Below are 27,422 nucleotides of genomic sequence, written 5' to 3'. Positions count from 1 at the left end.
GGGGAAAGGCTGATTCCTTGCTTTTTCTCCTCTTTCTCCACGAGCAGGATTTCCAGGTTCTCTACCTGACGTGCCCTGGCGGGCAGGTGAGGTGCTCCAGGTACCCAAGCTGCCGGGGTCAGGGAGTGAGCGAGCAGAGAGCTTCCAGCTTTCCAGCCTCCTCCTGCCTCCCTCCGCCTGGCCCGCTGGCCCATCCTCCCCAGCCGCCGTCACCAGCCATCCTTCTGCGGGGCTGGGCCTCGGGGGCTGCCCGGTCCTCGTGCCCGCACTCCCGGCCGGCTCTTCGCCACGTGGTTTCCAGCCTGGAGCAGCTAAAACAACCAGCCACGCCCTGCCCCCACCCCGCCCCACACCTCGGCCGACACGGATGGGGTCCGCTGACCCCTTTGGGTGACGGCCTCGCGCTAGGCCTTTCTAGAGACGACCCATCCCGTCCCGGGAAGGCTTACTGCAGGCTTGCCGAGAGCACTTCCTTTCCGCAGAGCCCCAGTGGTGCTAAGCTTGGTGACCGTGAGAAGCGACACTCCACCGTGAGCCCTTCACCAAGCAGGGAGCTGCCCTTGTGAGGGAGAGGCCACGCAACTCATCAGACTTCCGAGTGTCCCCGGAGAGGCGGGTCCGGTGGGGCAGCACCTGAGGGTCCACAGGGCGGCCGAGGGGGGACGTTGTGCAGCCTTCTGCCGGAGCTCCCCCGTCACCGGCCCATCGAGCCCACAGGCTGGAGGCCTCCGAGGGCCTGAGGGCCGGCGCGGGGCTGCAGGAGCCCTGCAGGCTGAGACCGGCAGTGGAGAGACTGGCAAAGCTTCAGCCGAGCTGCTGGAAGGAGACCTTTCTCACCTCCCTGTCCTTAGAGCTCTTGGGTGAGCCCCGCCCCCTTTGTGAATCAGGGAGATGATTTACATAACCTCTCAAACGGCCACTTGAGATGTTTGTAAATCTTTGTAAACCGACATAAGCCTCCTGCCGGCCTTACAGCCCAGGAGGGCTCTCCTTCAGAGCCCCGGCACCACCTCCTTGAAATGCAAACCTTCAGGAAGGCTCCCTAGCTCCCCTCCAGGCCAAGAGAAAGCTTTCATTGTCCTGAGGATAAAGGGCAATTCTCCAGCACTGAGGGCCACCCTCGTTACCAGAACTTGCCCTGAGCTAGGACGGGCGATCTCAGGAAGTACTGCCTGGCTGGATAAAAGGCTGAGGCTTCCTTCTGGCCTGGCGATCGCACGAGCGGCGGCCGGAGATGGGCATGGCAGGCAGTTGGGTTTAATGCTTAATCAGTAGTGAAGCTGTTTGCTTTCTTTTCCGCTTTCGTGGAGAGGACTCTGGGTGGGCAGGGTCCACGGGGAGGGGGCCTAAGTGGGAGGACGTGGATCTGAGGTCTGGGGCAAGGACCGACGCCAGGCAGAGCTGGGCCCACGGAGTTGCGGGGCCCCGCCCTCCCCTCCTGGCCTCCCTGGGACCGTGGTCACTGTCACAGCTCACCCCTCGTCTACACAGTGGGTGGGCTCACCAAGCTCCGAACCAGTGGGTGCCTGAGGCCCAGGCATTGCCAAGCAAACATTCCTGAAATCCCAGGAAAACAAGAACCTCTTAGAAGCTTCCGAACAGAAGGAACCAGCCACAGCAGAAATGGATTGTCGACTGAAAAAAAAACCAAAAAAACCCACAACCTAAAAGTTGAGAATTATGTTTTATTTGTGGGCATTACTGAGGACTGTAGCCCGGGAGACAGGCCTTCAGAGAGCTCTGAGGAACTGTTCCAAAGAGGTAAAGGAGGAGCCACGATATACAGGAAGTTTTGCTTTAAAAAACAAACAAAAAAAAAAACATGTAGTCTAACGTCAAAAGATTACTGCTAATCACAAAACCAGCCATCTCAAGTTAACGACGTGCTTTTCTACGTCTGGGGAGATTCAAGAGTCTGGGCTCACTGAAATCATTCCCTTGGTATGCATCTTAACTATCTAGGGTCAGTACCCTGTTTTTCTCCATCCTGAATTCCCCTCAGGACACTCCGTCGGGAGGGGGGCAACTCTGGAAGCTGGAATCTGGAGACATGTGCAGGTCAGGGGCGCTGCAGCCAGTGGGTCCTGTTCCCAGCCACAGCCACTCACCCAGCAGGGAAAAGAGAGTGAGGACGCAGAAACTGCCTAGCACACCACACAGGACAGAGGCCTCAGGAAAGAAGAGGAGATGAAGGAATCAGTGGTGGGCGGTCACTTTGCAAAGTGTGCGGGTCCATCTCCACGGATGAGGTCATTGTGCTGGAGGGTTTCTGTGTCAAGCTGGCTAGGCTACGGTTCTCAGTGTTCAGTCAAACATCCGTCTAGATGTCACTGTGAAGGGATTTTTTAGGTGAGATTAACAGGGAAATCAGTAGACTTTGAACAGATCGCTCTCCATAATGTGGGCGGGCTGCCTGCAGTCAGCTGAAGGCCTTATGACAAAAGAGGAAGGGATTCTGCCTCCCGGTGGCCTTCGGACCACAGCTGCATAAGCTGATTCCATACACACACGCGCGCATACACACACGCACATCTATAGATGTCCTCCTGGCCCTGTTTCTCAAGTCCTCAGCATGTGACCCTTCTTTGCAGACCAGGATTCACAGAGGTGGTCAAGTACAGAAGAGGTAAGGTGGGCCCTAATCCAATAGGACTGGGCCTTTATAAAAAAGGGAAATTTCTTTCCAATTTGTGGTACTTAGTTACAGCTGCCCTAGAAAACTAATGAAGCCCCCCCAAAAAAACCTTAAGCAGCACACCCTCAGACCGTTATCCAAAACAATTAGAAATCCACAATAAAAATGACCACAAAGTCTCAGCAACTTGGAAATTAAGACAAACTCTACTATGCAAGCAGTAGATGGGTGAGGAAATGCAAACTGAAATTAGAAAACATCTCCTAATGCAAAGCAAAGAGGAACATTTAATGGCAAACCTATGGGACGCAGGAAAATCTCCTTCAGGGCAAAACTGCAGCCTTTGAGCGCCTTAGTTATTCAAGATGGAAGCTGACAAAGGAGGTTAGTGTTTCTCTTAAGAAATTAGGAAAAAAAGAACAAAAAGTGACCCAAAAGAAGACAGACAGATGGGATTCATAAAGATACAAGCTGAAGTCCTGCGCACACGGTGCCTCACGGCCTGCGGCTCCCCGAGGAAACACGCCTCCAGGCTGCTGCTCCAGGCTTCTGCATGGCCTGGTCCAGATTCTGTCCTCGTCGCCTTGTCCCTCTGCCTGGATAGTTCTGTTCTCAATCAGGTATGCTCCTGATCACAGCTTCGTCCCCACTGGCAGACACGGATGTGGTTGTGAGCCAGTGACGCTTCTTGACGAGGGGCAGGTGGCCGGCCAGGGCGAGCTGGAGCCGTGGAGTTGACTCTTTGGGTCTGGCCCTGACGGGCAGCGTAGTCACCGTGAGTCCCCTCAAAGTGCTGGGTCTCAAGAGCTCAGTCTACTGCACAGCCACGTTCGGCAGCGTGGATACATGAGGTCCCTCCCCCCATTCACCGGCCCAGGGACCCGAGGTGGCGATGACTAGAGCTGCCATGAGCAGAGGTATACGAGTCTTTGTGTGGACGCATGAATTCATTTCTCTTGGGTGAATAAATACCCAGGAGTGGAATCATTGGGTCATTATGTAGGTGCATGTTTAACATCTTAAGACCCAGCCAAACTGCCTTCCTAAGGGTCTGTCCCGTCTCCCATCCCCACCAGCACTCAGTATGGCCAGTCTTTTGTATTTTAGCCATTCCAATAGATGTTAAAAGTTCGGGAATTTAAAAAAAAAAAAAAAAAAAAGTTCGGGAATTTTGAGAGTTGATTGTTAAACACCACCATGATTAAAAATTAAATTGTATAACCTTTCATTTAAATTGTATTAAAAAACCAAGGAGATACTCAAAATTCATCATGTCTTATTTCCCCCCTCGTACCCATGTCACAGTGCACCACCCAGAATCTCTTCTCAACCACATGAGTAGCCTGAACGTGGCCTGGTGGGAGGATTTACCCCGCAGGAATCAGCACAGCCTACAAACCAGGGCTTCATCTCTTATTGTTCAGTTGATTGTGTAGACTTGAATCTGTAGCAACTACACTGTGAATAGCAAAAAAAAAAAAAAAAAAAAAAAAAAGAAAGAAAGAAAAGGAAAAAGGAAAAACTTCCAATATCAAAAACTACTATCCAATTCGGCAGAGAGTTTGCTCACGTCACCAAGGAACATGCGAGGTTCCGACACACACCTTTGTTGTTTCAGTTTTGTCTTAGTAAGATCAGTGAAAATACCAACCAGCGTTTATGTGGGAACCGCACTCAGCCATCAGTTGCAACCGTGGGTCAGGTACAAATACAACAGTTTGTCAAGTCAACTGAAGGGGTTTTGGTGAGACTCAACTGGCCATATGGAATTTACAAACAGTGTATCGTATATTTTATTGTATATTTTATATAAACTGTAGATTTTATTTGTAAACTGTGTGCTTGCATCCTTTATGTCAGTACAGTTTATAATAAACTTACATACGTCTGGATGTATCTGGATGTATCTGTGCGCATGTGTATAGAGACAGACACAGAGAGACAGAGAAATAAATACACCGCACACACGCGTGCGCACGCATGCACACACACACACACACATAAACAGGCTTACGCTTACTTGTCACCATGTATCAGCACATCACAGCTTTCAGACAGCAGGGGGGCAGGTCCCAGCCTGTCTTCTCGGCACAGAAGGCACACGGCTTGGCCTGGCCAGTCCGAGCATGGGCTTGGGGAGGGCACCTGAGGCCAGGAGAGCGGGGACTGGTGAGGGAATAGCACCTGGGCCCTCAAAAGGTGAGAGGGCACGAAACCCGAGACCACAGCGGCAGTGGCCACAGATCAGGCCTTCGACCCGCCCACTCGGGCCTGGAGAGGCCCTCTTGGCCTCAACCGCTCATTGAGTCGGTGGCCAGGAGCCTGCCCGGTCAGATAAAGGAAGCGGGCCCTGCCCGGGCACCAGGGGATCTGAGGGGCCCTGGCCGCCTGCATCCTCACGGCGCCTCTCTCTCGGTTCCACCTGCCACAGGCTCCTGGACCAAGGCCCCGGCCTGGCCCTCTCCCGGGTGGGTGCTCTCCTGGGGCAGGGGGCAGTGCACAGACCACACTCCCAAACTGTTCCCTGTGGCTCTTTCCCTTATGGCGTAGCCGCCCCACCCCTGCCAGCCTGTGTCCTGGCCACACCAGTCTGCCACCTTGCACACTGCAGCGGCTCTAGTCACTCTGACCCACTCAGTGTTCCCGGACAGCCCGGCCGGCTCAAAGCTCAAGGCTTTGCTCGTGTGAGTCACTCCTGGTCGTGGCTGCCCCACCCCACCCCCGCCCCTTCTCACCTGCTCTCTGCGTCCTGGACAGCCCGCCCCTGCCTTCCCCATCCTTTGGTGACACAGGTGGGGCCCCAGAGGCAGGTTAGCCGGCTCCCCAGCTGAGGCGGCTGCCGAGAAGCTGACCTCGCACCGAGCAGCCTCGCGGCCCTCCTCGGGCTGTGCCACAAGGCACACGGGGCCCAGAACGGGCTCCTTCCAAGCTGTCGCCCTCAATGCGCCAGCCAGCCACCTCTCCTACACGCTCTGGGTCACCTGGAGCGCGGGGCAGCCTGGAGCCCCCGTGGTACCCACCCCTCATGCTTGACGTGTGCCTTTCAGGCCCTTCCCCAGCACCTCCGCCCTCCCCCCGGACCTACCGTATCATTTCACCCTGCTGCCACTCGCAGAGCTGGGACAGAGGCTCCAGGAAAGGAAGGAGTGGGGCTTTGCCCCTGGAGGCCGGGGCTGCAGCTCCCTCTTCCCTCTGTCTCCTCGACACAGATTCGGGCCACACAGATGTCCCTTAGGTCCTGCTCGCTGATTTCTTAGGTCTCTGGGGTGACAAGGCAGGGAAGGGGTGATCATCGATGGCACAGTAGGAGACCAGCCAGGGCAGAGGCCCATGGCCTGAGGTCCACAGCCCCAGCCTGTCGGCCCCTTGGACCAGGCTGTGAACGCCGACGGCTCCCCGGCCAGGCTCACCGCAGAGATAGGCCACAAGGGGACAGCCCTGGGGTGCTCTGCTCGTGCCCCTGGCCTGGCTCCCTCTTGGCCCACTCCGGGCAGGGTGTAGGGAGGAGAGCAAGCGAAAGCCAGCTGGTGAGCGGTTGTCAATGTTTATTGAAAGACGGGGTGGAGGGTGGGCGCCAGCGGCAGCAACCTCTACCAGGGCACGGGCCGGGGGAGGGGCCGGGAGGAGGCTCTAGGGCTGAGGGGCAGGTTAGGCCAGGGCCAGGGAAAGCCTGGCAGGCGCACAGGCCCGCCAGGATGGGCGGCAAGGCACTGGCCCAGGTCCAGCTCCGGGCCACACAGCCCGGCTGAACGGCGGAGGCTGGCACTGCCCTACTGCAGGGAGTGCGCCTCGTCACCCTGGGCAGCAGCGTTACCGAGCCCCTGGCTCAGGCCTTGAGACTCGGGCCGTCGGGTGGCACGTCCATGGGCTCGACACGGGCCCAGCTAAGGGCATATGCTCATCAGCCCAGGCGAGCAGCTCGGCGGCGCGGTGCAGAAACCATGAGCCGGGTGTGCACGTGGCCCTCGGCTCCGCCTGGACGTAGCAGCGGAAGAGGCTGCCCAGGCTGTAACCCTTGCCGCCCTGGGCCCGGGTGCCATGGCTGTGGGCATGGTCCAGGCCCCGCGGCAGCGTACCCAGGCAGCTCCGTGCACAGCAGGGGGAAGTCATAATCGAAGCCGTTGTGCGCCACGAGGCACAAGGGGCCCTCCTGGTAGCTCAGGAAGGCCTGCGGTGTACGCACCACAGCGCTGTCAAAGCCGGCCTCCTGGCACCTGGCCAGGCCCTCGCTGCTCACGCCGGTGATCTCGCTGGCCTTGGCAGTGAACGGGCGCTCCGGGCTCATGCAGAGCGTGAGCTCATCTGGGACCTGGGGCAGCACCGGGGCATCAGACTCATCGCGCTTGGGGTTCTCCAGCGAGGAGCGGTGGATGGCAAACGGAGATCTCGGCGATCTTGGGGTCCACACTGGGGAGCCCGGTGGCTTCCAGGTCCAAGAAGACGAAGGTCTCAGCCTGGGGTCCCTTGGACATGGGGATGTTTTCACAGGGACAGTGAAGCCTACAGCTGCCCAAACAAGAGGCACAAAACCTGAGGGCCAAAGAGATGGGGATGCCTGGAGTTGGCCACCCGCAGCCGTGCCCATGGCCAAGGTTCCAACCCTTCTGGGTTCACTTCCTGCCACTTCCCAAGCTGGGACCCAGAGACCAGGCCCTGTTACTTCTGTCCAGGATGAGGTGTCCTAGGGGGCTTGTCACCCCATCCATTTTGTCCTTCAGTCCCTCCCCGACCATCCCCACTACTACCACCTAGTAAACAGCATAAGGAAGGCCTGATGTGCCCAGACCCCAGCCCAGAGGCCTCTGCCTCTTGCCTCCAGTATACGGACAGGAAGACCATGCCAGGTCCATGTCACTGGGGACTTGGGGAGGTGCAGCCCAAGACGGTATGGTCACGGACACACAGTGGCCAGGCGCCTCAGGCACAGCACCCCAGGTACACACACACAAGAGGGCACCTGAGAAAGCCCTCCCGGTGATCCCCAGCCTCCCTGGCTTGGCCTGTGCCCTGGCACGCGGGTGCTGGCCCCAACTCAGCCCCCCGCCTGTCTCCGGGCCGCCGGCAGCTGCCACGCTGGCTTACCGGGAGCGGGCGCTGCTCGGCTTCCTGGGCTGTTGGGCAACCGGCTCCACACAGGCTGCTCCGAGCGGCCTTTAATCTGTGGCCGCGCCCCCCTCCCCCCAGCTGCCTGTCGGGCAACCAGGAGGCCTGAGGCTGCAGGACCTGTGTGGCCGGCTCGCGGCCCCCTCCCTTGCCCACAGCCGCTGGGACACATGCCCCGTGTTTACAGATCGGAAATCCAGCTCCTGGGCCGCAGGCAGGGTCCCAACAATGAGCGAGCAGCGCAGCCCAGGCCGAAGGAACGTGTTGTCACAGGCACGAGGAGGAAGCCCGAGCCCTCCGCCCAGCCCTGCCTCCCAGTGTAACTTAGGTTCAACACCCAGCCCCAGGCTGGGGCATCTCCCACGGGGGCATCTCCAAGGCACAGCTCCCCGCCGTCACCAGTGAGCCGGTTGCCCCTCGTGAAGCTGAAGTGAGCTGTGAGGACAGGCCTTGGTGCGGGCTCATCTTCCACCAGGAATGGGAGATGGTATCTGTTTCTCGGATATAAGGACCCAGAACTTCTCAGGAGCCTTTAGCGGAGGCTGCCAGGGAAGGAGCAAGGGAAGCGAGGCAGGCGGAGGCAGCCCTCCACCGAGCCCTGTGAGATCGGGTGTGGCGGCAGCCCGGAGCCACCCAGACCCCAGGCTCCGGGGCCTTCCCAGCCCCAATGGCTCAGTCGAGGGTGAAGGGCACAGTCAGAACAGGAGGGGAATGAGAGGGCCCTCCGTGGTCCAGGAAGCGGGTGACCTCATCCCCGGGACCTCCTCCCGGGGCAAGACATGCCAGCACTCGGCAGTGGGCGCTCACAGGCCCAGTCTCCTGCCGCAGGTCTTCCAGAGTCCCCTGGTCTGTAAAGCTGTCAGTGAACCTGGACTGTGGTGCCCAGGGGCCTGCCCGTCCTCCCACCTCCCAGGGCAGCCATCTGGGGGATGCCCCAGGCAGGCAGGGGACCAGGCCTGGGGGCTCTGGCAGCCCAGGTGGGAGGGGGCCCAGCGCCCAGTCCCTGGAGCCTCCTTGCCTGCAGCAGCCACAGGGTCCTTGGGGAAACGAAGGTGCAGATGCAGGGGCAGGGCAGCGTGGGCGCAAGCGAGGCGGCGACCAAGCGCCGAGGGATGCCCCTCCCCCATGGCCTTCCGCCTGACGCTGGGCTCAGGGAGGCGGGGCCCCACCAGTGGTGCCGGCTCCCGCGCTTGAAGGGAGGGAGGTGGCTGTGAACGGCGCCCTGCTCACGGGAGATGCAGAGAACAGCTTCCTGGCCAACCAGTCAGGCCACCAGCAAAAATCCCCCAGGCCAGTGCCGGGCGACCTGGGGAGGAAGGAGGAGGAAGCACACGCTCCACTGGCCGCGACCCAGACGCAGCGGGCGCCAGCGGCCAGGCCGTGGGGCAGCAAGGAGACCTCACGGGGCATCCCCAAGGCCGGCCCCAGGGGAGGCAGCGGAACGGGGCAGGGGGCGGGCGGGGAGCTCTGGCGGCATTCAGCCAGAGGTCGTGACGAGGCATCACCAAGCTTAACAGGCAGTGGCGGCGGCTCGTGGGACAGGCAGGATGGGGCAGACAACCGAGCAGCCCAGGCCGCACAGACGAGGGCAGGATTCACTTCGTGATACAACAAAAACTAACACACCACCGTAAAGCAATTATACTTCAAGAAAGATGTTAAAAAAAAAAAAGTAGGCTGGAGGCAACTTCTTAGAACCTGAGCTTTCTTTTGTCCCCAGCTCACACCGCCCCGCCCCACCTCCGGGCCCTCGTCACGCCCCCCCCCAATCGCTGACGGTACGGAGCACGTGGAGGGCAGCCCGGGGAGCACGGGGGCTGGCTGCTGCCTGGCTCTTCGGGGCAGAGCGCCCTGCTCCCAGGCTACTGCAGGCCATTGGGCAGGCCATCGTTGAAGACCTTGTATTTCCAGGTTACCCCTCCCATTCTGATGGCTGCAGAGAAAAGAAAACAGCAAAGTCAGTCCAGCACTTCCCAGCCCGTCTCTCCACTGGCCTTCCTCAGGTCCCAGGCCCCACCCCCACCCCCACCCCCGAGCCAGGAGCTGTGAAGGGAGCCAGGGCCCGGTGAGCACGGCTGGAAGCCCCCGCGGGCGCCAGGCCGAGCCCCAGGCCGGGGTCCACTCGCTTGGCCACGTCCCTGCCCACCCCCGTCCCCGGAGCCCAGGAGCGAGGGGCTGTTCTGATTTTGATGCTGTGTGGATTTTAGTCAGACCAGCAACCGGTGCACACCCGTCCTCTGCCCTCCCACACAGCAACGTCGGCAACTGGCATTTGGTTGCGCCCACCCCAAGGGCGACTCTGAAGTCAGGAATCATGCGGTGGGCCTCAGCCACCCTCCCTACTCACCATCGACACTCCCTCTGGGGACGGTCACATCTCTCCGCAGATAGGATTTGGGGGTGTCACTTGCCTTTACTAAATCCTCAGGTTTTCCCAACCTCTAGACGCCCCAGCCCCGCTCTGCTCCCGGGGCTCCCCCGACCCCGGGCGCGTCCTCAGCTCACACGTCTCTCCTTTGTTCCGGGCCCTCGTCCTGCCTTGCCTTCTCTTGGCTCAGGGCTTGGCTGGGTCGTGTTGTCTCTGGAAGCCTGGGCCCTGCTGCTGCGTCCCAGCTACTCCAGATTGCAGGAGACTAGGCCTGGGGATGCGTCTTCGCGGTCCACCTGCTCTGTACTCAGCCCTCAGCTCTGCGACCTCCGCCCTCCTCCTTCCTTCCTTTCTCCGCATCAGGCCTCTGTGCTGCTTTTCTTTGTCCTTGTTTTGTTTATCCGCCCCATTCTTAACTCCTAAGGGTGCCTGCTTGCGCTTCTCCTTGTTGGTGTTTCCTAGGTATGTTTGGACAAGATACTATGTTAATTCAACTTGGCTGGAAAGTTCTGTTATCTGAATGACCCATGAGGCCTACTTTTCCAGGTCTTTCTTCTCTCTTCCATGGTGTTGGTCCAGGCTGGGGAGAGGAGGCCCTCAGAGGCCAGAAAGAGGTGGCTTTCACCTGGCCACCAGCCGTGTCAGGAGCCCGAGCTTGCCATGCATGTCGATCATTTTCCTCACAGAAGAGCAGGCTAGTCTCCCTGGGAGCGCCAATCTGTACGGACCTGCTCTGCTCACGCCCTCCGCTTCCAGCCCACCTGCCACCGTCCCCGCCCTGGGACTGCCGGCCACACCGCCGTGGGGCTGTCCTCGTGGTTGCGGCTTTCTCCCCCCATTGCATCCATCGAATTGCCTCCATGGACTTCGCTGCTTCCAGAAACCTGTTTGTTTTCAAAATGCATTGATATTTTGATGGCCTGGGAGGCAGAAGGGGCTTTGGGTCCGCCCAGTCGAGCCGGTGACGGGTGAATGACGATGGGACGAGCTGCCCACCCACATCGCCAAGGCCCTGCCCACACACTCGAGGCCACGGCTCTGGGCGCCAGCCCTGTAGGCGCACCCAGTCCCCTCACTCAAGCCCCTCACTTCAGGTGTGGGGACGTGTGACCAACATAGCCTGGCTACTGGCACCCAGATCGGTGGCCTAGCTTCTTATACGGGGAGGTGAAGTAGCACAGACACACGGACCTCCCACAGTGGTGGGCCCGAGGCCGCAGAGACCAAGGCCCTTACTCTCTCAGGTAGACACAAGGGAAACGCCAAGGCCCTTCCAACTGGCCCCTGGCGTGGAGTTGCCAGGGGTCATTTCTCTGCTGTGTCTATAGCCCAAGAACGAGTGTCAGACAACACGAGGAAGCGACGCTGACCACAGCGCTTGCACTCTAGACTCCCTGGATTCCATGGCGAGCAGACACTTCTCTGCAGGCACAACAGGGGAAGCAGAGGGGTTCACGCAGCTTAGACGGGAAAGGCGAAGGCTGCCGCTGTCCTGTGAGCACGGGGCAGGTGGCACGCCGTGGAGAGCACTCGCGGTCACTAATGTACTAACGAGAGCATGGGCTGCAAGCACAGTACTAACAACAACTACACACACGGGGTGAGACTCACAGCAACAGCGGTGATGAGGATAAACGTTAGGATGGATGTTTAAATGGAGGCTTCTGCTGCAGTTCAGTCAGAAAGAGGCACTCCTGGGTGCCCAGGTATACACGTGGTGAGTGCGTGCACGAGGCCAAGAGCGGCGAGAAGGCCCGCGAATTCACGCAGACAGCCCCCCGAGGGAGGGCTCGGGGCTATGTGGCCTGAAGCCAGTCCTTGGGGGTGCACTGGGTGGGGGGGATTGACAGGCAAATGCTGGAGTCGCCGTTGCCTCAGGCGGTGGATAAGAGTTGGGGCAAACAGTAGACCAACCAGAAGGCGCAGAAGGAGAGGATGGGAAAGGAGATGCCCACGAGGGCTCTGCAGAGCTCTGACAGTCCTGGGAATCTAGAAGGCCACGCGCACGCCCGGGGCTGTGCGGGCACCCAGGAGAGACCTGAGACGGCCCTGAGCCGGTGCCTCTGCTCGGCCTCTAAGAGGGTGGGAGCAACAAGAAGTGAGGAGGAAGGAAGAGTCGTCAGCCACCTGGCCGAGCGTGGATGAGAAACACGAAGCTACGTATACCCAAGGAGCTCAAAAACCCCCAAATGAGAGAAACGCAAAGCGACCCGCACCAAGACACACTATAATCAGACCGCCAAAAGCCAAAGGGCAAGAGAGGTCGGAGAACGGAAGAGAGAGGGGATTGTGCAAGGGCCTCGGCTACGAACCGATGAATGTCAGCAGATCACAGACCCCCACGTGGGCGGTGGGCGCACAGGGAGAGAATTCTCAGCGGGCAGGGACAGCGCTTGGCCGCGGGCAGGCAGAGGTGGTGGGAGTCTCTAGCGTGCGAGGCATGTTCCATTTCTTAGCCGGGGTTGTGGTTACACAAGTACTGGCTTTAAAGTCATTGGAACTGGATTGAAGGGGAAATATCCAACTTTTCACTTTTCTCTCTCTAAGACTCAGAGAGAGAAAAGGCCATTTTTCTTATCACAAAAGAACAACAACAACAAAAACCTTTTCTGAGTGTTTTTTTTACCTAAGAAAAATAGACTTACTCAGGAAAAAAAGTTTAAAATTAAATTCAGATACAACTTTGCCCCTATCCAACAGCAGAAAGGTTGGAAGGTTCAAAGCCAGCGCTGACGAGGATCAGTAAGATGGAGACCGCTGGCCTCACTGACAAGACAGCGGGAACCCCGCCTCGGGATGGAAGCGCAAATGTCGAAACATGTTCACTGTGACCTTTTTTAAACATTGACCAACAGAGGAGAAATTCTCTGTGTAATACATGTTCACTGGGGAATGCGTGAAGGCTGCAGAGCAGGATAAAGAAAGACTAAAGGAACTAAAACACCTCTGATTCCAACACAGAGCAAACCAGCGTCCATGTCCAGCTGAACTCCTAGAAGCGATTCTTCTACATGTTTTTCCCTTTAGATAAGTCAAATCATACTGTATATTTCTTTTGTGTGTGTTTTTGTTTTTTGTGGTACGCGGGCCTCTCACTGTTGCCGCCTCTCCCGTTGCGGAGCACAGGCTCCGGACGCGCAGGCTCAGCGGCCATGGCTCACGGGCCCAGCCGCTCCGCGGCACGTGGGATCTTCCCAGACCGGGGCACGAACCCGTGTCCCCTGCATTGGCAGGCGGACTCCCGAGCGCTGCGCCGCCAGGGAAGCCCCTGTATATTTCATTTCTAACCTGCATTTTCCTTTTAACATTACACCATACACATTTGCTCATGTCACTGTAATCAAGTTTTGAAACAACAAATACCGTCCCACCATATTCATATACCAGAATTTACTCAAGCATTACCCAAGGGTAAAACCTTGGATTGTTTCCATTTGTCACTATTGTAAATCCTGCGACAGCATCATGTGAAACGGTATAAAACTAAAAATGACCTACAGGGTCAGCAGTAGAAAATGTTAAGTAAATTATAGCAAATGCCTGAAAGGAAGTGTCTGATGATTAAAAATGTGACTTCAAGAACATGGGAAAACGCTTAAAATGAGATCCACGGGAAAGAATATAATAGTGTACACATGTTGTAATTCTACTCACCTTACACAAAGAAATAAAAGATGACGAGAGGAAACGGAACAGAGGGAAACAGACCAAAATATTAACACCGACCATCTCTGGGCCACCACATTACGTAATGTTTTTAGTTTACCTCTGCACGTCTTTACGTTACGTCTTTACGTTATCCCAATTTCCTACAATTAATGTTTTTATTTTATAATCCGTCAGAAGAGTTTTCAAGGGAAGGAAAACCTTAAGCATTGGAAAAAGAAGAAGAAAAGTGAGGGGCCAGTCCCCAAATGCGGGTCAAGCACAGAAGGAGGCAGGCACTAAGCGGAGGTACACCGTGAAGGCCCTGTCCCTGCCCACCAGACGGGTGGCCACAGCCACAGAAAAGTGGTGACCACATACCTAGACTCATCACAGAATTGTTGCTGCCCCAACAGATCTGCTTGCCCTGCTGCTGCTTCGCCATCCGCACGGCTTTCACCGAGGTGTCAGTGACCTCCACGACCGCTTTCAACAGCTGGGAGGGAGGGAGGAAGGGAGGGAGGGAGGGAGGGGACTTGTGGGCTTGAATGCTGGTGGTCTGACCCACAGAAGGTGTCTCCTGCTTCCCACCCAGGTTGACGCCAAACATGTGCGTCCACCCACCAGCCCAGGGTGAGGGCAGGTCTCCCAGCTGGAGACTCACCCATCAGAGCTCCCCAGGCTAGCTCCTCCCCCCTGGCCCAGCGGGGACGCCACACTATCACGGACCCCATCCCACAGAGGCCACGCAAAGCCAGGGTCACGGTGGGAAAAACACTGTCCCAAAGTAAAAGGGCATTTCTGCTGGGAGAGGATGTGCCCTAGCTCAGCCTGTCGGTAGAACTGCAAAGGACAAGCCGGTCAGAGGTTCGGAAGTCTAGGAGCTTTTTTGTTAAAAAACCAAGGCCAGCATCATGGAAGCCCTGAGCACATGTCAGAGTTCCACGCATGGTGACTGTACTCACAACCGTAACCAAACCTAGCATTCCAGGCCAGCCTCTGGGGCTCTGAGTCAATGCTGATGTAGTCAGCGCAGCAGCGTGAGGCCACTTTTTCTCATCTGTCTGAACCGGGTCAAGGGCACAGGCAGGCAAACTTCTGTCTATCTGTCTGGCATAGTTCTTGGCCACACAAGAACGAACAGGCTGTGATACATTTGGGTGTTTCGTGAAGACAGAGTGAGGCCAATACAGGGGCAGAAGCTGGAGGCGGGACGAGGGTCTCCCACATTCAGCTGGGACCCAGTGCAGGCCACGGCACCGTGAGAAATGCCTGCCCCAACCCGCCACCCACTCGCAGGGAGTCCAAGCCTGCCCAAGCCCTCAGGTCCCTCACTGGGGGCTAGGGTGGCGCCTGGGAGGGAGGGGGAGGGGTGAGGGTGACGCTTACTTGGCTGCACGAGGTCAGAGTCTGGTACCCGGCCTGGATGATGGGGCCGCACGGGCGGAGGCTGGGGCCTGGGCGCTGGCAGCAGTCTCCCAGCTCATCGTCATAGACTTGCAGGAAAGCCACGATGAGCTGCCGGAAGTCAGAGATGACCAGGCGCAGCTTCTGGTCTAGGGTGCTGGCGTCGGCCCCACCCACAGCGGCTCCTTGCTTGTGCTGCGCAAAGCACTGCAAAGCCAGAGGCGGAGGGTCCCTTGAGGCTGCCCTGCCTGTCGCGGGGCACCAGGTCCCTAACCCACTTTGTGAGGCGGGGTCTGCCGCCCACTCCATGCTTCCCCGAACTGGGAGACAGACAGAAGACCAGAGGCCTGCATGGGCCTCAACATCCTCCTCGCGACCTCAGTAATGAGGCTGGGTCCAGGGCTGCGGGGAGGGCCACACGCCGAAAGCCCACCCGAGGACGGTCCTGTCCACTCCTCAAAGAGCCTCCCCACTCCTGCCTTCACGGAGCCTGAGTACCCATCACATTCTAGAAACTGGTGGGCACCCACCACCTCGCTTAGGCCTCCCGACACACTCATCGTAAAGACGGGGTGTCTGAGGCTGGGGTGGGCGACGTGCCTCGCCTTAGGACATGTAGCGGGGCCCCTGCGCCCCTGCGGCTGGCGCCTCACCTCCACCCTGAGCGACTGCAGCTTCGAGGCACTCTCCTGCAGCTGCCGGGCCAGCTCTGCCACCTTGTCGTCCTCTGACTCGATGGAGGGGCTGGCCCTGCAGGGACAGAAGGGGGGACACTTCTGCCCTGTGCCATCACGGGCACTGGGGCACCTGTGGGCCACGCACAGACCGAGCGGGGCGCGTACCTCTGCCAGGCATCGCTCTGCTTGTCGAGAAGTGGCTGCACGCCCAGGGGCCACGCGTCACACTTGGGGCTCAGGAGCATCTGCAGGTGGGGGCTCAAGAAGAACTCCCCCAGCAGCGCCTCATTCTTCTCCCGGGTGTCCTCGAAGTGCTCTTTCACACTGCAAAGGCAGCCCCAGGGCCACGCCATCACCGGCCAGAGACCCAAGAGGCCAGATGAGACCGGGCAGAGAGGCCAGGAGAAGGCATCTCCTCCAGTCTCCGAGAGCCCACCCACGTGTGGAGACACCGCGGGTGCCCACCCTCCGCCGAGGTCAGCCCGTGTTCTCCGAGGCCCGCACCACACCTTCATGCCGACAGCCTGGCACCTCGGGTGGCACCCCGGGGTGGGGGTGGGGCTTCCTGCCTCGGCTTGCGGCCCACAGCTCCTGGGCCAGGGAGCAGCCGCCTCTACGGGAGCGGGGAGCAGAGCCCCAGCCGGAGCTGTGCCCGGGGCTGGGCCCCTAGCCCCTCCAGCGCCAGACGGAGGACCAAGGGCGCCCACCGGCCGTTCCAGGGAGGGCCCGTCCCGAGCCTTTACCTGCGGCAGCTGGAGCCTCCGATAGTCAGGGTCCGGACCACGTCCAGCAGCTGGTCCATGAAGCGCAGCTGCTTCTGGGCACAGGCCCGGCCCTGGGCAGGAAAGGCCACATGCACTCACTGGCCAGGCATGCCACGTGCCCCCAGCCCGCAGCTGGCCCCTACCCAGTAGCCTCGTGGACTGGCCTGGGGCCCCTGGCACAGCAAGACAGGCCATGGCTGTGGCCTGCGCCGAACCCACTCCTTGCGGGGAACAAGAGCTCGTCCCCAGGGGGCGGCAAGCAGCCAGGCCTTACAGCCAGGCTTCCCAAGTGGCAGCCGACTCAGCCCCCTGCCCCAAAGGCGGCTGGGACTCCCGGCAGGGAGCTGTCTGGCCAGGAGCTCAACTCCTTCCTCCTTCCAGAAAGGGGAGGAGGCTCACGGCTGATCCCCATGATGTAAATACAACCTGAGGGGCCCAGCCTGCTCCCTAGAGCCCTGCATAAGCAAGGATGCTGGGAGGTAAGCTGGGCCCGGCTCTCCGCTCGAGCTCCTCGCCGGCCTGCCCTGACACACCGCTATTCTGGGGAACGCACCAGAAAGATGCGCTCAGCCAGCATCACCGGTGACTCAGTATAGAGCCCTCCAAGAAGCACCTGCATTTAAAGTGGGCTGAGAGCTCGGTGCTCTGTGACCACCTAGGGGGGTGGGAGAGGGAGGGTGGGAGGGAGACGCAAGAGGGAGGAGATGTGGGGATATATGTATACGTATAGATGATTCACTTTGTTATAAAGCAGAAACTGACACACCATTGTAAAGCAATTATACTCCAATAAAGATGTTTAAAATAAATAAATAAAGTGGGCTTAGAGGGAGAGGGCTGAGAGGCTCCTGGTGGCATCTCAGGCCGGGCAGCCCTGTGTGGGGAGCAGATCTGGGGACAGGGCCACATTCTGCTATCATGTTTGCAGCTCAGTTCCCCGTTCACGAGTCTCACGGCTGCGGCTGCCTGGCTCTCGGCTGTGTAGCCAAGAGCTACCTCCTGCCAGTGTCCTTGCCCAAACAGGCAAGGACACCACCTATACACCTATTCCTGGGAATAGGAGGTGGGAGGTGGGACACTGTCTAGACAGAGGAAATCCTGGGCTGAAATATGAGACCAAGCGCCACTCAGGATCTCACAAAGCCTTGACCAGCGGCCAGGGTTGCGTGCCGTCCCCTCCTCAACAGACCCGGCTCCAGGAGACCCCCCCCAAGCCCAGGAAAGGGTAAGTGTCCCTCACAGCCTGTACACTGAAAGCTACAAAACATCTCTAAGGAAAACTAAAGAAAACCTGAACACGTGGAAACACAGCCCATGCTCAAGGATAGAAAGAGTTAATATGGCTGATGGTAATACTTGCCAAGGTGATCTACAGATTCCACACAATCTTCACCAAAATCCCGATCGGATTTTTTGCACAAATTGACAAGCTGATTCTAAAGTTCATATGCAAATTCAAGGGACCCCCTAATAGCCAAAACAACCTTAAAAAAGAGCAAAGTTGGAGGATTCACATGTCACAATTTCCTACAAAGCTACAGTGATCAAGGCAGTGTGGTACTGGCATAAGGACAGACATATAAACCAATGGAATAGAGTAGAGAATCCAGAAATAAACCCTCACTTTTACGTTAACTGATTTTCCACAAGGATGCCAAGGTCTTTTCAACGGTGCTGGGAAAACTGGATAGCCACATGCAGAAGAATGAAGTTGGATGCATACCTTACACCACACATAAAGCTAACTCCAAATGGGTCAAAGACCTAAATATAAGAGCTAAAACTATAAAACTCTTAGAAGAAAACACAGGTGTCAATCTTAATGGCTGGATTTGGCAATAGATTCTTATATATGAAACCAAAAGCACAAGCAACAAAAGAAAACTAGATAAACTGGATTTCAACAATGCTAAAAACTTCTGTGCTCCAAAGGACACATCGAGAAAGTGAAAAGACAAGCCACAGAATGGGAGAAAACATTCGTAAATCGAATATTTGATGTGACTTATATCCACGATATATAAAGAGTTCTTACAACTCAATAATAAAAAGACAAATAACCCAATTAAAAAGTGGGCAACGGAAGCGAATAGAGACTTTTCTCCAAAAAAGATACATAAATGGCTAATAAGCACATGAGAAGATGTTCAACATCATTAGTCATCAGGGAAACGCTAACCCTTCACACCCACCAGGATGGCTGGTGTCAAAAAGACAAGAACAAGTGCTGGTGAGGATGCGGAGAAACTGGAACCCTCGCACATTGCTGGTGAGGATGTAAACAATTGTAAAATGGCGGCTCCTCAAAAAGTTAAACAATTCCACTCCTAGCTATATACCCAAGAGAACTGAAAACACGTCTTCTGTCACAAACATATAAAGAACAGTCACAGCGTTGCTTGTAGTACCCAAAATGCGAAAATAATTCTTTCAAATATTCTTTTTAAATTTTAAGGGTAGGTGCAGGGTTTCTTTGACTGATATGGGGGTGGGTTAGGCCTGCCTCTGCATGGAAGCCCACGGGTGGGCAGCACATGGGGGAAAGTGCAAGGGCTCAGGAGCCAGAAGCCTGGGTTTGAGGCCAGGCTCTGTCACTGGGTAACCTTGAGAGACTTGTCTGTCACCTTCCCCATGAGATGGGGCTAAGACAAGTACCTCCTGCCAGTGCGGGTGTGACAGTTACTGGCATGTAAAGTACTTACCACGGTGTCGGTGTGCATGAAGCCGTCCACCAAGGACAGGATGTGCTCCTGCCCCTTCGGTCATCACAAGCCAAAGATCCTTCCCGGCCTCCTCAGCCACCCTCCCCTCTCGGCGCTAGGGATGACTGGGGTCTACCCAAAGGAATCCTAGGGGTTCCTGCCCCAGGGGGCTAAGGAGCGGGGACTGTGGGCGCTAGCTCCTGGGCCTGAGGGAAGAAAGCCCTCCCATGCCCACCCCAGCGTCACCGAGGCCCCCGGCCCATGGGGACAGAGGGCCTTCTGTTACCTTCAGGAGCTCGTGGTCATCCAGCCCACACAGCATCAGCTCATGGCCCAGTTTCACCATCTCTGTTGGAACACAAGGACCCAGTTACCACAGACACCCACCCAAACAGCAAGGACACCACACACCCATGCAGGGTGCCGAGAGCTTCCCTGGTAAGGGTGCTCCTGCTGTAGCGTCAGCGGGCCCAGCACCCATGAGGCCGGGTTGGGCCTGCAAGACCCAGGTATACAAGGATGCAGGTGGAGGACACACCAGGTGCCAGGACTGCCTCTTGCTGTGTGACCTATACCCAGTCACTGCCCTTTTCTGGGGGCCAGTTTCCTCACCTGAAATAAGAGGTCGCACTCAGTGCTCTTCCATATAGGGAACTCTTGCTTCTAGCAGAAGCCAGCCAGCTGCCTGAGGAGCCCCCAGAGGCCAGGGAACCTTCCAAACATGCTGTGTGTCACTGTTTCAGAGACCTCGCCAAGCCAAAGCAAAAGGAACCATCTCACATTTGTCAATCTCCTGCACACCTTTCATGCCAGCATGTCCCTTCATTTTGCTGGCAACCCTAGGAGATGGCAACCCTTTCATCTCACAAATTGGGAAACTGAGTCCCTGCGTGGTGCAAGGAATGCTGGGCCACGGCTTCCAGGGAGCCCCGGGCATTTTCTGAGTAACCACCTGGTATACGAAGAAAGGCCAGAACTTGGAGCCAGAAAGCCTGGGGTCAGTGCTCGCTCCATACCCCTCCCCCCAGCCCTGCAGCAATGCCCTTACCCTCACAGCTCCCACCCTCATATGCCTCAGTGGCAGGACACACATCTGCTTTGGAAGGTTTGCTGCTAGAAGCAGAGCATCTCCAGTCATCCTGGAGACACGGTACAAATGCCAGTTATACCCCCAGCACACGTGCTCAGCCCACACCCCTTCACCCCGAATCCTTGCGTACGCCCTGGCCTCCCTCTCACTTAGCCCACATCCGAGTCTCATCGTGGCCGGACTCGTGCCCTGTTAGACCCAAAGGCAGGCTGCAGCCCTCCTCAGAATAAAGGCCAACATCCTTCTGCGGCCCACAAGGCCGGCCTCATCTGGCCCCGTGGCCCCTCTGACCCCATCCCAGCCCTTGCCCTCACTCTACACTCTACGTCAGCCACCCGGCCTCCTGGCTGCTCCTCCAAGCTGCCAGCCACACACAAGCCTACCTCAGGCCCCTTGCGCTTGCTGTCCTCCTGCCCTGAACGCTAACCTTCCTGATACCTGCCTGGCTCCCTTCCTCCCTTCCTGCATGGCTGTTTTTTTAAACAAAGGCCTTCCCCTGCCACCTTGTGTCAACAGCTCCACCCTCCTCCCAACCCACCCGAGCACCACCTTGCCTTCACCTGGCTTGTCTGCGGCGCTTCTCACCATCTGATGCACTGAGAATTGGCCGCCTTCTGTGCATCAGCTGTCTCTCCCAGCTAGCAAGTGAGCTCCGTGAGAGCAGCACAACTCACTGCTGCACCGCCAGCACCTAAAACAGTGCCGGGTGCACAGTGGGTGCTCCATAAACACCTGTCACGTGAATTTGTGGCTTCTAACCCCCCTACCTGTCCCGGTTTCTCCCAATGATACTCCTTCACAAGCACTCATGTCTACCACCTGCTCTGCCACTCAGCACACTCCCATGGGGTGGGCAAGGCTGAGCACCCACACTTTACAGAAGAGGAAACTGAGGCAGGGAACGGAAAGGGCCAGGGTTGGCACCTGTGCGTGCATGTGTGTTAGAGGATCCAGGTGTGGCCTGATGACCAGGCTCGCCCGGCCTCGACACGGTCCCATCAGGAGGAAAGTGGCGGACATGACAGTGCTGGGGAGAAGGGCAGCGCCTCTGTGCGGCCCAGGCCGGCCCCCAGGCCAGCCCCGCAGGCTCCAAGACACAACCCCTGCTCTTCTGGCCCACTGCAGCCTCAGGGACAACTGTCCCCAGATAACTAACTTGGCAGTGCCAGCAGCGGCACGGGTCAGGAATCTGGGGTCCAGTTAACCCACCCTGGAGCTGGTGGGGGGAGGGAACACAGGCCCCTGGAAGGATGGACCTTTGGAAACACTGTTGTGTGGGCGGAGAGCCAGCCACCATCTTGAGGACTGCAATGCACTCCCCTTTACCTAATGTTCATGGCTGGGTTAAGGACAGTTTCTGCCAAAAAGCGATCAAAAAGAAGCGGTTCCAAGATAAGGCCCCACAGGCCCACAGAGCACTGCCCAGCGCGCTCCCGGGAATGCCTCATGTCGCGTGCACGCACACACCCCAGTGCAACGCGGATGGACCGCTGGTGGCGTCGGCGAGAACGGCTGTCTCTGCCCCCAGCACCTCCGTGGATGGGCTGGCAGGGTCTCCTTCACGTGTGCAAGGGAGGGTGGGTCCTAGCAGGCTCTGGTAATATCCACGGAGTGCGCACAATGCAGGAGAAACCACCAGTCCAATGGGAAATTCGCGACCTGCTAAGGAGGCCGTGCACCAGGTGAGAATGGCCCCGAACCCGCCATTCAACACGAGACTCCCACAGCGGAGACCCACCTTGGATCTTCACCTCGGCTGAGGCCCCCTTAGGTGAGCTGAACCTGTCTTGCCAGGAGGGACAGACCCTGCAGGGAAAGAGCAAAGCCCAGTCAGGCCTGAGTGGGCTGCAGGGGCCCCTCACACCCCTCCTTACACATGCTCTCAAAAGCGAATCTTTGTGCCTAGGTGCTAAATACCACTGGAACACTCACTTTAAAATGGATAATCTCATGTGATCTCAACTCCGTAAATTATCAGAGAAACAAAAAACCAAAATATTTCTGAACGCTTACCTCAGAAATGTGAATGTGAATACTGAAATTAAAATTCTCACAATAAGGCTTCCCTGGTGGCGCAGTGGTTGAGAGTCCCCCTGCCGATGCAGGGGACACGGGTTCGTGCCCCGGTCCGGGAAGATCCCACATGCCGCGGAGCGGCTGGGCCCGTGAGCCATGGCTGCTGAGCCTGCGCGTCCGGAGCCTGTGCTCCACAACGGGAGAGGCCACAGCAGTGAGAGGCCCGCGTACCACAAAAAAAAAAAAAAAAAAAATCTCACAATAAAAGACATGAAATGACTGCCCAAGAGAAAACACTGAGTTCCTCAGAGCACTGAGCTCTTTATCAGGAGGAACCCGGGGGCTGGCTTTTCTTGCAATCATGGCGCAGGTCTATTTGGAGGATGTCCGAAACGGCCTTCCCTGCTCTGGCGTCCTTGCAGGCCTGGCTTGGGCCCCCTCTCGCACCTCTACGTGTGTGCCTGCCCTTCTCCGCCTGCAGCGCTTTCTTCCCGCCCAAGCCAAGCACACCGAGTTGGCTCCAGCTCATCCCATGAAGCCCACGGCTGACATCACCGCCCCAGGGAAGCCAGGGGCGGGCTGGACATGCCTGCAGCCAGCTTGGCATCCTTCCGTCACTGCGGGGCCTGGGAGCTGTCTTTCCACTGCGCTCTGACCGCCCAGATTTCAGGCTCACCGAGGCCAGGAGCTGACTTTCTGTTCTGTATTTCTAGGCCCTAACGTGGCAGCCAGCACTGAAATGGTGGCCAGCGGGCATTAACGAACGGATGACCACAGCCCCATGTCACAGAATAATCTGCCATTAGTAAATGCCCATGCTGAGCTCTCTCAACAGAGGGAATGTTTTTAAACTAACATAAGTTAACAGGAGATGATGCTACCCCAGGTCACAGCTTTGAGCCAGCCTCCCAGGTGGGCAAACAGCAATCCCAGCTGTCCCCCCGGCTTGGTGGAGCCCCAGCCTTGATGATGCCACACAGATAAACGGGACAGTGGCCACCTGTAAGCATCTTGCCTTAAGATGCCCAGCTGACGGGCAAGACCATTTCCAGACACAGAGCACATCCAAAGGCAGTAAGGGGTGCGATACACTGGCAGGCGTCACAAGTGACGCACAGCATAGGCCTCCCACTGGGTCTCTTCCATGAGGGGTGCAGTCTGAGCGCCGCGTCCCCAGCCCCAAGCTCCACGCCTGGCACAGCACCGAGGCCATGGGAACTTCGCTCCAGCTGCTTGCCAGGGAGCCCCAGGATGACTGGGGCCAGGACCCCGCCCTGCTATGGCAGTACGGGGGACCAAGCCTCAGCCCCAGGGACCTGCTGACTCACTCGTCACGGTGGGAGAGGGCAGGGCCGGTGTTCGGTGGAAAAGGCTCACTGTTCCTTCCCTGTTCCTTCCCATGCCTCCAAACGCCTGCATCCCAGGTCACACCGGCCCCAACTACGCTGGGGCCCTGGAAGCTAGTGGAGCCGCCCTGACCCGACCTGAGGCACCAGCCCCCCCCCCCCCCCCGCCCCGCACTTGCAGGACTGCAGGGAAGAGGGGGCGGGGCAGCCACCCGTTCTGCCAAAGAGGGCTGGGCGAGTAAGGGCGGGAGGAGGAGCCCCGCTGTGTGAAAAGCTAGGAGGCTGGCCCTGGGCCTGGTTGCTAGGCAACCTTCCCACTCACAGAGCACCAGAGAGCAGAGAGCGCTCAGTGATCCATCAGGCTGGACCTCAGCAAACCACTTCAACACGCTAAAGAATAAATCCCCGAAAGCCTGAGTGACCTCACTCGAAAGGGCTTTCATTCGAGTTGATTTTCCTGAAGCAGCAGGGAGCAGGGCAGAAACTAACGGTGCTCAAGGCCTTGAACGCAAGCACAGCTCTTCGGGAGCCTTAACCTCAGCAATCTAGGGGCCCCACGGCTCTGCCCCGCCCGTGCTGAGGGCCAGCTTGGCATAGAGGACCCCAAGAGCCACCACGCCCAGCCCCCCAGCCAATGCCGCGTGCAGTTTCCAGGTTCCGCCCAGACAGGGGTGAATAGGTGGCCCTAAAGGAGGCTGAAGTGGTGAAGCCACGTGCAAAGAAGCCAGCAGGAAACTGGGAGAAACCGGACTGTGCAATCCTCTGGCCATCGAAAGGCCTACGGCACTTCTGCCAGCTTGGGAATCATAAAAAGCAACCGGACATTACCTGGTTGCTTCTGAAAAGGATTCTGTTTCTTGTATTTAAAAACGCACTGAAAGCATTTGAGGACTGCAGCCAGAGGCTCTCACCCATGCCCCCTATGGCCAGCAGAGGGACCCAGTCCCCAGCTCGCACCTGGGCCAGGCAACTCTGGGCTGCCTCCCACGAGAGCCTCTCTAAGACCTGACTCTGGCCTCCCTCCGCCTGGGAGCGTGTTCAAGACCCCCGAACTAGCCCAGGCCATCCCCACTACTCTCTCTCCTCCCAGGTCCCTGGACCAGGCGCTGGTACCTCCAGGGCCAACAGTGCCTGTCATGAGAGCCATTGCCATTCCAAGCCAGGCTCCTGCCATCTTTTCCCAGGGCTCTTGCAGCAGCCTCCGTTATTGGTCTCCCTGCCTCCAGCCTCTCCCCTCCAAATCCATCCACCACAGGACTCCCAAGTCACCCTGCCAAAAATACCAATTTCAGTATGGCACTCCCCTGGTCCCGTGCCTGTCCTGCCCAGAGCGTAAAGTTCAAAGGCCTTCACGTGGCTTGGAAGGCTCCACGTGAGCTGCCCTGGGCTGCCATTCAGGCCACTGCCGCCCGGCTCTCCCTCCCACACCTTGACTCCCCGCTCCTGTGGAAACGAGTGCCCACCATGTCTCGTTCCCTCCCAGATCAAATGCCACCTCCTCCCTGCCAAGGTCCACAGCACTCAAGACTGCAGAGGTGCGCCCAACACTGGGATCAGTGCCTGAGCCTCTGTGGCCACTGAAGTCCCAGCTCCTTGAGGACACCCATCCGTGTGTGGGGCACCTGGAATGGAACCCCGGTAAGCACGTGTCTGTGCACCTACTTGTCACCCCACAGCCTGGAGCATGTCTTACATATGTTCAACGCTGCACTGCGACCTGGGGCTGATGGCGGGGGTGGGGGTCCCACCGGGTGCCTGCCCTCCAGCAGCTCCCAGTGCTCTGGAGAGCCAGACAGGACAGCAGGCCAAGACCCAACCAACAGGCTGAGGGCTCTGGCAGGGGTGCGCTCAAAAGGCTGTGGGTGTCCCGAGGAAGGAGGAATACGTTTTGCCCCGGGAACTGGAGACTTCTGAAAAGGAGACAGGACGTGTGAGCTGGGTCTTTGAAGGCTGTATAGGAGTATGTGTGACATGCAGACGCCTGGGCAGGCTTTGCTTCCCTTGCACGGTGCCAGGCACACACACCCAGCTGCACCTTGACCCAAAGGACTTGGAAATGGGGTCTTGGCCCTGCCTGCCACTCCTCGGTGGTAAGACCTGAGACAGTTCTCGACTCCAGCCTGACCCTCAGCTTCCCAGTCTGAAAATGAAAGGACTGAAGTACATCATTCCCCAGGTCCCTGCCAGCTCTGAAACTAGTAGTTACAGCAAGAAAAAACGCTCAGAAGCCAAGCTCAGCTTCTGTGAGGCGGCAAACAGAGGAGCTGAAGCACTTCGGGGGCACTTTCTTCCCAGATCTGAGCACGGCTTCACTTCTTATCTAAGCAGCTGCTCTCACAGTGACGGGGGATGGAGGACAGCTCCTCAGATAAAGAACAACCCCCATCTTCCCCCCAGCGGGTTGAGTGGTGCCCGTGTACCCCAGGGGTGGGGGAGGAAGAAACCAGGCTGTTACCGTGCATACATCCACTCCAGGATTTCCAAGCGGTACTTCGAGGGGCTACACAGCAGTTCCTGAATGGTCTTTGGTTCTGTGATATAAAGACCCTGGAGGAAGGGGCAGCTGAGGTCCTAAGCAAGGAAAGGGAAAGCCAGGAAGCTTTAGAAAGCCAACATCAGCGAAGGGCTGAAACGCACATCTGCAGTCAGGCTCTCAGCGCACCTCCGTTCACGCACGTTCCCGGCCGCCCAGCACCCACCAGGAGGGTCACACACACCCCACCACCCCCGCCGGGCGCGCCCGGCACACTGGCAGCGCTGTCGATCGCGCCCAGAGTTCAGTCCCCCTCATCCGCGGCTCCGGCCGCCCGCCACTCCCCGTCCTTTACGGACGCCCCCTCGGAGCGCAAGCGGTAGTTTGATTTGGTAGCAACTAGGGGCTTCGGAGAGATTCCGATCCCGGCTCCAGGCTGTGGGAGCAAAGGGAAAGGGGAGGGAAAGGGCCGACGGGGCCGATCGCGGACGGGAGGGAGGTGTCGCGGGGCGGGGGGGAGAGGAGAGGGGATGAGGGGAGAGCCGGGACGGGGTGGGAGAGGGGAGGGGCGCGCGGGTAGCGGCCCCGGGACCGCTGCCTGACCTCGCGGGGCGGGCCTCCTCACCACCGCTGTCACGGGCACTGGCCGCTGACTCGGAGGGGGAGGCATGGACCCCGCCCATCTGTCTCCTCCGGACCCCGCGAGCTCCTCGAGTGCCGGGCCTGTGGCCCCCGACCCCCGCCGCCCGCCCCTGCACTCACTCCGCGCGCCCGGCCGGGTCTTGCAGCGACAGAAGCTCAAGTGCGGTAGGCGCATGGCGCCTGCCTGAAGTACCAGGCGGTACCAGAATGAAGGCCTGGAGCCGCCCAAGGAGCCGAGAAGGACGCCCCACAAGCCTTCCCCAGCAGCAGGACACAGGGCGCAGCCTGCAGCGGCGACTGGGGCGGCGCGCCGGGCGCCGCCGACTTCCGCAGCAGGCCCTGCCCGCCCCGCCGCCCGGCCCCGGCCGCCCCGGGGCGGCTTCTCGGCCCCGCAGCACCTTCAGCTTCGCGAAGACCTCCACGGCCGCCTCGAACACGCTGTCGTCCCCCTCCTCCTCGTAGCCTCCGCAGCCGCCGCCAGCACCCAGCAAGGCCATGTTTCGCGCTCGGAGCCGCGCCCCGCCCCCACGCCCCGGGCTGACTGGCCGGCCCAG

At 58.4% G+C, this 27,422-nt stretch overlaps 2 protein-coding genes across 3 annotated transcripts; both read right to left on the bottom strand.

Moving 5' to 3' along the window:
• Positions 1–1,665: 1,665 nt before the first annotated feature.
• Positions 1,666–7,107, bottom strand: TREX2 (three prime repair exonuclease 2). The gene is given in 6 exon segments (XM_067723149.1): positions 1,666–4,093; positions 4,656–4,780; positions 5,721–6,527; positions 6,530–6,719; positions 6,721–7,014; positions 7,016–7,107. Coding segments are annotated over 4 exon segments (642 nt in total). The 3' UTR covers positions 1,666–4,093; positions 4,656–4,780; positions 5,721–6,461.
• On the bottom strand, positions 1,666–27,422 carry HAUS7 (HAUS augmin like complex subunit 7). 2 transcript variants are annotated; one of them, XM_067723147.1, is made up of 14 exons: positions 27,267–27,422; positions 26,209–26,324; positions 22,130–22,197; positions 19,588–19,649; positions 16,579–16,670; positions 16,001–16,159; positions 15,812–15,908; positions 15,141–15,365; positions 14,137–14,247; positions 10,244–10,568; positions 6,819–9,671; positions 5,721–5,896; positions 4,656–4,780; positions 1,666–4,093 (listed from the first exon to the last, which is right to left on the bottom strand). In XM_067723147.1, the coding sequence occupies exons 1-10, from the start codon at positions 27,363–27,365 to the stop codon at positions 10,293–10,295; spliced, it is 1,305 nt and encodes a 434-aa protein (XP_067579248.1). In that variant the 5' UTR covers positions 27,366–27,422; the 3' UTR covers positions 1,666–4,093; positions 4,656–4,780; positions 5,721–5,896; positions 6,819–9,671; positions 10,244–10,292. The 2 variants fall into 2 exon arrangements, with proteins under 2 accessions (XP_067579248.1, XP_067579247.1); XM_067723146.1 differs by lacking the exons at positions 1,666–4,093; positions 4,656–4,780; positions 5,721–5,896; ... (1 more) ...; positions 26,209–26,324; positions 27,267–27,422 and adding an exon at positions 23,736–25,428 and having other exon boundaries at positions 10,293–10,568.

Source organism: Pseudorca crassidens, chromosome X (genome assembly GCF_039906515.1).
Source record: "Pseudorca crassidens isolate mPseCra1 chromosome X, mPseCra1.hap1, whole genome shotgun sequence".
In the NCBI taxonomy this organism is placed as follows: Eukaryota; Metazoa; Chordata; class Mammalia; order Artiodactyla; family Delphinidae; genus Pseudorca; species Pseudorca crassidens.
Note: the sequence above shows the minus strand (reverse complement) of the source record. Positions and strands in the feature narration are given on the sequence as shown.